General features: G+C 36.0%; 1 protein-coding gene across 1 annotated transcript; it reads right to left on the bottom strand.

Annotated features, from left to right (window-relative positions):
* Nucleotides 1-3037: 3037 nt before the first annotated feature.
* On the bottom strand, nucleotides 3038-10476 carry si:ch211-66e2.3 (uncharacterized protein LOC100141487 homolog). The gene is made up of 5 exons (XM_048191586.1): nucleotides 10300-10476; nucleotides 4520-4786; nucleotides 4085-4414; nucleotides 3667-3900; nucleotides 3038-3259 (listed from the first exon to the last, which is right to left on the bottom strand). The coding sequence occupies exons 1-5, from the start codon at nucleotides 10361-10363 to the stop codon at nucleotides 3189-3191; spliced, it is 966 nt and encodes a 321-aa protein (XP_048047543.1). The 5' UTR covers nucleotides 10364-10476; the 3' UTR covers nucleotides 3038-3188.
* Between the last annotated feature and the right edge of the window lie 342 nt (nucleotides 10477-10818).

Genomic DNA, 10818 nt, shown 5'->3' with positions numbered 1-10818 from the left:
TTTTTTTTCTAAATATCACTTGGACAGAAATGCTCCTTTTTTTAGAAGTCGAGCTTGCCAGGGTCAACTTGCAGGCTATCCAAGCTAACAAGACTCTAAATAGTGTTCTGTGCTCGTCTTTGCAGCCAACGACAGAACAGTTAGCATGCTTTGCTCAAACTTTTGCCATGGCGTTAAAACTGGTACACCGTTGTCACTTGCAAAAACAAAATGGCGGTGCTGTGGGTGGAAACATGCAGATTGAATCCCCTTCCTACATCACTAGGTGAGCGAAATCTGAGCGGGTCATTTTTTTCACATGCTTGCAGAGAAAGGCTTACCAAAACAAAGTTACTTGGTTGTCCTTTTTTCACATTTTCTGGGTTGGTAGATGCACCGGGGACCTGATTATACAGGGAAAAAATCTGATTTTTATGCAATGTCCCCTTTAATATCTCTCATCCCCCCCCATGTTATTTGTGAAGGGTCAGTCTTTATTTGTCACATCTGAGTCTGGTGTACTGAAATGAGATTCATTCTTAATAAAGCCTTAACAAAAAATGATGAATGTCTCTATAATTTTATGATCGTATTACCAGCTAATTTGTCTTTTAACTAAAAGTTGCTGATTGCACTAAATAGTTTGAGACATGTTTATTGTTTCAGTGGATCACAACATACATCATCCATAGACTACATTCAATTTGAATAGATTACTCACAGTGAATTGTCATTATTTCTATAAGTCACACGGAGATGTCACCATTTATGCATAGCATCTTTTTATTTTTTGATTCATTTATGTTGGTCAAAATCTACTGAGATCTGACTAGCGGTCTTAAAATGCTTAACTGCAGGCAGGTTGCTATGACAACGCTCACTCAGGAAGTTCTGGCAGTCTGAAGTCGCTCAGGTCACTGTGTTAAACTTTAGACAAAAGAGACACAAAAAGAAGTCTTCATTTAAAAAGTACAAGGTTTAGAATTGATGTTTCTCTAAATTATTTATTACTTCCCTAGCTGTGATATGTCACCACAGCGATTCAAGATTCATAACAATCATGTAGCTGCTTTATTTTCATAAAGTGTTCACATCAAACATAAAAAAGTGAACGAGTTTTGGTTTTAGCCGCTGATGTTAAGAGCGGTTGTGGCTTGCGGGTGGGTCTTTTGTGGGGCCAGTAAACAAGTCTCTATATAATATCCTGGGCTGGATTTCCCGAAACCTTCTTAATGCTATGTCATTCTTAAGTTATGCCTTAAGCTGTACCTTAACATTAATAAGTGTTTCCCAAAACAATCTTCTGGTCTCTAGATGGCTCAGGTTCTCTTTCAGTCAAGGTAGGTGTTGAGGGATGAGGCAAGGACTCAGTGATGCAGAGAACAATAGCCTTTATTATTAATAAAATAAAACAAAAACTACCCTGTTAGGGAAAAGAAGACCAGCATCTGGACAAAGAAGGACTGAACACGGTAACACGATCAGACAGGGCAGGACACAAACAGTGCATTAGATCAGTGGTTCTCAAACCTGTCCTGGGGACCCCTCACCACTGCACATTTTGCATGTTTCCCTCATCTAACACACCTGATTCAACTCATCAACTAATTAGTAGAAACTGCAAGAGTTGAATTAGGTGTGTCTGATGAGGGAGACATACAAAATGTGCAGCGGTAAGGGGTCCCCAGGACAGGTTCGAGAACCACTGCATTAGATGACGAACTGGCACAGGACAAAAAAACACAGGGAGAATAAATATGCAAATTAGGAGGGTAACAAGGAAGAACAGGTGGGGCAAATAAACCAATAATCAGATAACAAGAAGTGTGGGGTTGGACAATAGAGAGGAGAGCACAAGGTACATAGAAACAAACATGATAAGCTTGTTGACTCACTGTCTAATGGCAAAGACTTTGCAGGCAGCATTTGTGCACAAAAGAATCTCGTTTTAATGATCTACAGCAAAACAGAGCGAGCTTTGGTGAGGACTAAACAAATATTTAATTACTACAATAGTCATTTCTCACAAGAAATGACATCAGAAGTGTTAAATGTTGGTCAAAAATGTACATTTACACACAAACTGACCACCAACCACAACTTTCAGACTCCATCTTTATTTTTTCACAGAATGGACAGCACAGGATTGTGGGATATCAGAGGCAGCGAAGGATAAATCTATGCTGCCTTCAAAAATCAATCAGATGAAGGTATCTCCGGAGACAAAAAGTGAAGCTAAAATTAGATTTGGACATGCCTTGATGCCTTCTTGGAGGCAGCATTTTTAAGTTTTTGGACGCAGCCAATCACAAGCCATGTGCTCCAACAAAACATGACATGAACACGCAGCTAATGTGAACACTCACAAGCCGCGTGTTCACTCAAAATATAACATGAAAGCACACGGCCAATGAAAACACAAACCGCGTGCCACATAGAACACAACAACACAAGAACGATAAAACAAGAAGATACATGAGTGTCTCAAAACCAAGAATAAACCAGACTGGAGTGACAGAACTTACAATGTAAACCTCTTAAAAAGGTAGCCATCGATTGTCACAAAAAGATACACAGACTTATGGCACTTCACACTGGTTAGATCATTAACACGTTCTTCTACACATATGACGCCATAACACCTTACAACGCCCCTCTGACTATGTGTAAAAACTCAGTGTGAAACTGTGACTCTGTCAATCATACTCATTTCCTTCAACAAATTCTAACTGAGCAAATTCACATTTAACACTGAAGAAAAAAATTATGGCAGCTAAGCTGCTATTCAGCTGTTCAAAACCATTTTCTTGTGTTCTCCAAAACATCTTTTGCAGAGTTGAAACGGCTTTCACAATCTTTGTACTCATCTTACAGGAAGTGGCACAACTGAACTTCACACAAAATACACAAGAAATTTAAAAGATGTGTTGTGCAGTGAATGATTCATGCTTAATACCTTTAAATGAGGTATTACAAGGTGACAAACAATCAGACTAGAATATACTATAATACTGATGTTATAAACAATAATGTCAAAAAATGAACAGTTAGAGATCAGTTTTATTGTGGTATTTTTTAATGTCCAATAATCACAGTTTCCCTGGTCATATATATCAAATCATTAATTTACAGAATTGTTATAGACTCCATGCAGATTAGTCACATTTTGGAGAAAAAACAAAACAATTCTGTGGCAAATTAATTCTCTCTTAAATGACAATCATTAATGCAAAAAGCAACTGGAAGAAAATGAGAACAGTCCAGAATGTGGGACGACTACCTGTGGAAGAAGAGCAGTGTTAATGATGGGACAAACAGAAACACACAATGTTTTCAAAGCTCAATCCCTGTCTACAGATACAGAAGAGTGACTCTGTGGTTTTACTCTCAGTCATTTCAATGGCAGCAGCGCTGGAGCTGCTGAAGAAACACTGACCCGACATCCAGAAAGAGTTTTTGTCATAAATCAGTACAAAGGACTCAAGTAATCATCAGAGATTTCACAAATGTGCGCTCGAATTCCTTCCTCATTTTCAAAGAGAGCAAAACTACTAAGCTAAACAAAAAGATATTCAATGCAAAATGTCTTATTGAACATTCATTAATGAAATCATATTCAAATATAAAGGGAAATTACACAAATTTTATCGAACAGACAGAGGAGGTGCAGTTAATTTTTTAACCCACCTGTAGATCTGACGATGAACACTTTGCTGTCTCTTCCCTGAGAGTTTGTGGCGATGCACCTGTAGTTTCCTGGACTGAGTTTGGAGGACGTGAGCACTGAGGAGGTGATCTTCTCTTTCAGATGTTCTGAGTCCCATGTGTACGTAGGAGCCGGGTTTGCCTTTACTGTACAGTTTAGTGTAACCTCTTTGCTTATATTGATGGTCTCTGTTGAATTGGAGTGTTTTGGTTTATCTGAGGAGGATAGAGTTACATATTTTCACAACTGAAACATTTTTATTTATATTAATTCAATTCATAATATGTAGAATTTCATCAAATTATCTCAGTTAATTTGCAAAACTCTTTGTATGATGTAATATGACAGTTGCACATCCTTTATGCTAGAAGGGCCTTCAGAAAATAAAAATAAACTTACAGTAAACTTCAACACTGAGAGGTTTTGATGTGACTTTAGGAGGAGGTTGAGGTCCTTCTTCTCCCAGTTTCAGCTCTGCTTCACACCTGTACTGAACTCCATCATCAGATCTGTCTGGACGGATCATGATTGTGACTGTTTTATTCACTGGAGTCTTGATGGTGTCAGTGAAGGTGGTTTGATCCACCAGAGTCTGTCCTTTGTACCATTTGACAGTGAGATTCTGAACAGGAGCCACATTGAGAACGTCACACTGAAGCTCATACTGGTTTCTCTCCATCATTGGTCCGGTGTGATTCACAGGGCTGATGGACACACTGTCTGGAGTCTCTGTGGAGGAAGATTTACACACTCTGATATCTGCAGTCATGAATGTTCATACATTAGATATTTCTGAGAATGAAAGATAACAATATCAATAGCAGAGAAACTCACTGTAAATAGTCACTGAGAGATATGATGCACACTGGTCACCATCTTTAGGGTTTATGTAGCAGAATGGTTCTATGTCCCATTCTCTCAGGTTTGACACTCTCCATGTGATCAGATTGTCTCTGCTCATGGGCACTGCTCCCTCACTGGCTTCCCATCCCATCCCATCATGCGGGATAGAAGTGCTACAGTTAACTGACACAGAACCGCCGTACCTCACAAAAACTCTCTGTGGGTTGAGCTGAAGAGGACATTCAGCAGCATGTGTACCTGTTAAACACATTGAGAAGGATGTGGATTTAGCACAGAATAGCAGCACAAAAGAATTGGATTACAGGCACATTTGTTTATTTGTTTATTATTTAGATCCCCATTAGCTACTCCATTAAGCAGTAGCTATTCTTTCTGGGGTCTTAACAATTTTTACCAAAATATTAACATCAAAGCAGTACAACAATGAGGACAAATACAGAAGTGCACACAACATCTTCTCAATCGTATAACTAACACACACACACACACACACACACACACACACACACACATAACACAACATAACACATATACACTAAACATAACAACATAACAATAACAACATAAGCTCATCCAAATACAAAATAATACCACTCTCATAGTACAATATAGTATAAAATCACATTTCAATTGCCATAGCTCATTATGCAGTCATTATTAATTACATAATTACAATTACTCCAAAGTAAATAAATACAGTCTCAGTCTTTTGGAAAAACTAACACTGTGACTCTCTGAAACCAAAAACACTGGGAGCGAGTTCCATGCCACCATTGCTCTAAAACACGATGTTCTTTGCAGTTGATTTGTTCGACAGACAGGTAACAAGAAACGCCCTTCACTTGATTGACGAGTGGAATAAGTATGAACGTCACTGAAGAAAGTCAATCTATTATAAATAATTTCAGGTGCTTTTGTAATAATTATATTTTTTAAGAATTTAATAAGAGAATAATTAATTCTGCTTCTTACATGAAGCCATGCTAACTGATGTGTGCACAAGGGACAAGCCGAGAAGCTATATTTTGTGCAATCTGTAATCTGTTTAAATTATTCTCTGTAGTTGCAGCCCAAATGATGGAACAATAGTCCAGATGACACAAAACTACTGATTCCACCAAAGTTTTCCGTATGCGAATCGGTATGCATTTCCTGCAATGGCGAACTACATTTTATTCAATATTAGTTTTTATCTGAGCGTTCCAGGTCAACCTGCTGTCCACAATCACGCCGAGCAATTTGGCCTCAGCCACTTGTTCAATGATCAGACCACCAACTGACAAGTTCAGAGCAGGGGAATATTTTAAAAGATGATTAGATCCCAACATCATACATTTACTCTTCGCAACATTAATAATTAACTTATTTTCTATGATCCAATTTTCAATTAATTTTAGTTCATTGTTTAATACATTATTAAGTCTGGTAGAATCATAATCAGACACAAAAATAGTCAAGTCATCTGCACATAGGGCAATAGTGGCACACCCCAAAAAAAAAGGAAGATCATTAATGAAAATAGAAAATAACAGTGGTCCGAGGCAACTCCCTTGAGGCACCCCGCAACGCAGAACCTTTGTCTCAGAATAACTACCATTAAATAGTACATTAAACTCCCTATTAGTAAGATAGCTATAAATCCATTGGATTGCACACTTTTCAAATCCATAACAACTTAATTTTTTCAGTAATAGATCATAATCAATTACTTTAGTTAGTGTGTAATGTTGTTGTTAGAGTATAAATAAAATCTGTAAAATTTTAAAGCTCAAAGTTCAATGCCAAGCAAGATATTTTATTTAACAGAAGTCGCCTACATCGAACGGCCAGTTTGGACTACATCCCTCTACTTCCTTCTTTAATGACGTCACTAAAACAGTTTTTTGACTAACCTCCACCCACAGGAATACACAAGAGTTGCGTTTGTAGAGTGTGTTTGTCGCCATGTCGTCGAAACGCTGTTATTTTCATCCCGCAGTCCAATCACCTTTGTTTGGCCTTCCCAGGGACGCTGTACTTAGAGATCAATGGTTACAATTTATGTTTAACTCAGTTCCCGAAAATTATAATCCACATGTAAAACTATGTGCAGCACATTTTGCTGAGGACAGCTTCCTCAATCTCAATCAGTTTAATGCCGGATTCGCACAAAGATTATTCTTGAAAGATGGAGCAGAAGCTGCTGTCGAATCACAACACAGGAACCGCTGGCACAATCAGAACTCGTTACGTATTTCTGAAGGAGGGACTTCATAGAACAAGGAAGTCATCAGCCCGTTTTTATGACAGTGGAAACAGCGGTATACAGATAAGAAAATTATGTGAAAAATACTGTGTTTTTTACACGCGAAACATGAACACATGTTATATTGCACACTATAAACACAATCAAAGCTTCAAAAAACCACGAAAAACGGGACCTTTAAATCAAATGCTGCACTCAGATCTAACATTATAGTACCAACTAATTTTCTATCGTCAATTTCATGCAACCAATCATCCGTCATCTGAACTAAGGCTGTCGTTGTAGAGTGCCTTTTCTTATAAGCATGTTGATAAAGTGAATTTAACCCATTTTTAGAGAAATACAAATTAATTTGATCATAGACTATTTTCTCCGTAATCTTACTCAAAATTGGCAGGATACTTATAGGTCTGCTATTTTTCCCAGAGAAATGTTACCTTTTGTTTTTAGGAAGAGGCACAATTGTAGCTTTTTTTCCAGTTAGCAGGAAAAACACATTTTTCTAAACTTAAATGAATAATATAACATATAGGCATGGTAATCACATCAGCAACCATCTTTAATAGCTTGACATCCAGTTCATCAACACCAGAAGGTTTATCTTTCATTAACTTTAATATGTTTTCTACTATATAAGACTTACTCTGTCGAATTTAAATGTACATGATTTATTAAGCATGATTGTATCTTTAATTGTCTTTAAAGATAAATCAGGGTATTCCTGTGAAATCATATCTTTTTGTAAATTCTGGACTTTCTTTGTAAAGTAATCTCCTAAATAATTAGCTATATCAGCAGGTTTAGTCAAAAAAGTATCACCTACATCTAAAAATGTTGGTACAGATTTATCTCTCCGCCCTGTTAATTGGTTTAATGTATTCCATAATTTATTCCTGTTTGATTTTAATTCCTCAAATTTATGTTCATAATAGTTCTTCTTTTTTGTTCTGTTTAACTTTGTAACAAAATTTCTTAATTGTTTGTACCTTTCCCATAATCCATTATCCCCTGATAAGCTTGACTCTAACTTTAATGTATGTCCTTTCCTCATATATTCTTTAAGTTCAGCATCTAACCATAGAGAAGCAATATTTCTTACTGTCATTCGTCTTAATGGGGCATGTTTGTCAGCAATTGGCATTAATAAATTTGTAAAAACCTCCAAAGCTAAATCAGGATCTGCTTCCCTTAAGACTTGTGACCACTCAATATTTCTAATATCAGCACAATAACTAGCCTCATTGAATTTTTTAAAAATCTGTTTGATTATTATCTTCTGACCAGGTTTGAGGATTTTGCGATTAAATTATGATCATTACAGCCAACACAAATTGAGATTTCTTTTGAACACAAATCTGTAGCATTAGTAAAAAGTAAATCTATGCATGTTTCCATTTTTGTCCCATCAGCATTATAAAAAATTCTTGTTGACTTTGTGACCGTGACAAATTGCAAGTATCGGCTATAGAATGCAACTTATTTTTCAATGAGCAATTATTCAAACTCCAATCAATAAATAAATCTCCATATCTGAATCACAGACTATATCCAACATGTAACAGATTTGATCTAAACAGACTATTGGTGCATTGGGTAGCCTATAGCAGCAACCAACTAGAATAGGCTTTAAATGTGGCAACTGCACTTCCAACCAGAGCACTTCGACCAAAATACAACCAAAGTCCTGTCTGGTCTTTACAGGTATTTGATCCTGAACATAAAAAGCCACTCCTCCTCCGTTTATATTTCTGTCACATCTATATAGTGCAAAAGGAAGTCCTCTATTACATCTAAATGCATTTAAGATATTGCCAAAATATGCAAATTATTATTTTCCATAATCCCTGTAATATCCTGTATCTTATTTCTCAAACTACAAATATTCAAATGAGCTATTTTTAACTCTTTATTTGAGAGTACTTTATCTATCACCATTTTTTATTTTACACAAGTAGTAACTTTTGATTAAACATAGTAAAAAGCTATCAAATGAACAAATTAGACAAAAAAAAATACACAACCCACAAAGACACACATACACCCAGATGCACCCCCATTTTGCCAACATTTGTCAACAACAACTAATAAGATGTTACACCAACTCAGGCAAACCTACTATTTTACGCATAACTTCTGAGGTCATGAAATCATACATCATAAGTCATAAATCAAGCCAACCACTTAGTCTCACTATTACCATTAACAATACAATTTAAACCGAGAGACTGAGAGCATATACATTGTAATTCAAACTTCAGAAACGGACTTAAATATGTCTATAAGCTAAGTTACATGCACAAAGTCAATACCTATGCTTGACCATCAGTGTTCATTCATACTTTGCATCTCCGGTTCAACCACAGTCTTGTAGAAAGACTGTGCAGCTAGGTGGTCAGTAAACTTACTGTTCTCTTCATTAAAAGTCAAAATCAAAATAGCTGGATGAATGATCCCGTGTTTCACCCCTGCACTCCAACTTGTTCCACATCTATTGTCATAATCATGATATGCAACAAAAAAAGCAAATGGATTTTTAAATGGAGTTTATCGGTTTTTGCAAATGAACTCTTCAAATAATCAGTTTTGGTGTGTTGTCCGGGGGAGGACTCCGAGCTCAGAATATGGCCAGAGTACCCTATCGCTGGCTGGGATAGGAGCTGAGAGTGAGGGGTCGGTGTGGTGGAGGGATGCAGGAGGAACGATGGGGCCTCCAGTTGTACCGATTGGGTAGATCATTTGAACTTTGTTTGGGTAGATTTATTTGAACCTCACGAACTTTGTTAATGAAACATCGTGTGTCTTTATCTACTATGTACTTACAATAAAAAATAATAAATTGTATCTAACAATAGATATAATAAAAAAAAAAAAAAAAAAAAATATATATATATATATATATATATATATATATATATATATATATATATATATATATATTATAATTAAATATAATTGTTAGGTACAATGTACTTGTAGTGTTAATTTTGCAAAACACTCTTGCTGCTGTTGAGGCGGGATACGGGTGAGGTTCGGGACAGGTTTGGTGGTGTGGGTAAGTTTAAGGGTGGGTTACGGGTTAAAGGAAGGGTCAACAGTGTAATTATACATGTCATTACAGAAATTAATTACAGATGTAATTACATGCAGGTATTTTATATATAGTTCTATGTAAAACATGTATGTACACAATAAGAGCATTGTATAAAATTATTAATTTAAATATTAGTGCACAGTAGTTTAGGGCCCTTAATATAAAGCGAGTCCAAAAAAGCTTTACAAACTCAGTAGCAAGACAAGATTTGAACAGGGTTAGTCCAAACTCCAACATATCAACATTAACATCATTAATTTAACACTCCAAACTCTGATACAAAGATATAACAGAAATAAAGTTATAATAAATAAAGTTATCATTTAGCCTACAATAAAGTAAAGGGTAAAGTTTAAAACATATATTGTCTCATTCCAGGTACTGCGTCAGGAGAATAAAAGTGAAAATACCAACCTGTGAAAAGCACAAGCTGTGAAACTGCCAAGAGATAAACAAGTCCAAAGAAATGTTGAAGCATATTGTATGCGCTCAGAGAAAAACAACTGCTCAGAAAATGCTGTAAATAAGACCCAACTTTATCACTGTAACTCTGTGACTGAATAGCTGTAGCTCGAGCAACGTAATACTGAAACAAGAAGAACTAACCCCACCCAGATATTTTGAGAGGAAATTTCACAGCGTTGACCTTCAGAACAGTATATGTTAATGGACGACTGAAAAAAGACTCATAATGAAACAAAATTAAATCTAGAAATAATTTGAATCCTGGTAATGAGGCTACCCTAAAAAGATACACAAGAACATCTGTAGTTGAGACTATTGTTTGACTATTACTCAGACTATTTTCATGCTCTCACAGAAATTCAACACCATACAAAAATGACAAAAAATAAATTATATATATATATATATATATATACTTTTTTTTTTTATTATTTTGAAAGAATTTCCAAGGGGTCCTTGGTCTGAAAA

Source organism: Megalobrama amblycephala, linkage group LG1, assembly GCF_018812025.1.
Source record: "Megalobrama amblycephala isolate DHTTF-2021 linkage group LG1, ASM1881202v1, whole genome shotgun sequence".
Taxonomy (NCBI): Eukaryota; Metazoa; Chordata; class Actinopteri; order Cypriniformes; family Xenocyprididae; genus Megalobrama; species Megalobrama amblycephala.
Note: the sequence above shows the minus strand (reverse complement) of the source record. Positions and strands in the feature narration are given on the sequence as shown.

What these genes read in the sequence shown, in the direction of transcription:
- si:ch211-66e2.3 (XM_048191586.1), bottom strand. Translation starts at nt 10,363, where the DNA reads ATGCTTCAACATTTCTTTGGACTTGTTTATCTCTTGGCAGTTTCACAG. An exon ending in TCTCTCAGTGACTATTTACA is followed by an intron (nt 4,415 to 4,519) that starts GTGAGTTTCTCT and finishes CTTCCTCCACAG; the next exon opens with AGACTCCAGACAGTGTGTCC. An exon ending in GTTCATCGTCAGATCTACAG is followed by an intron (nt 3,260 to 3,666) that starts GTGGGTTAAAAA and finishes CTTCTTCCACAG; the next exon opens with GTAGTCGTCCCACATTCTGG.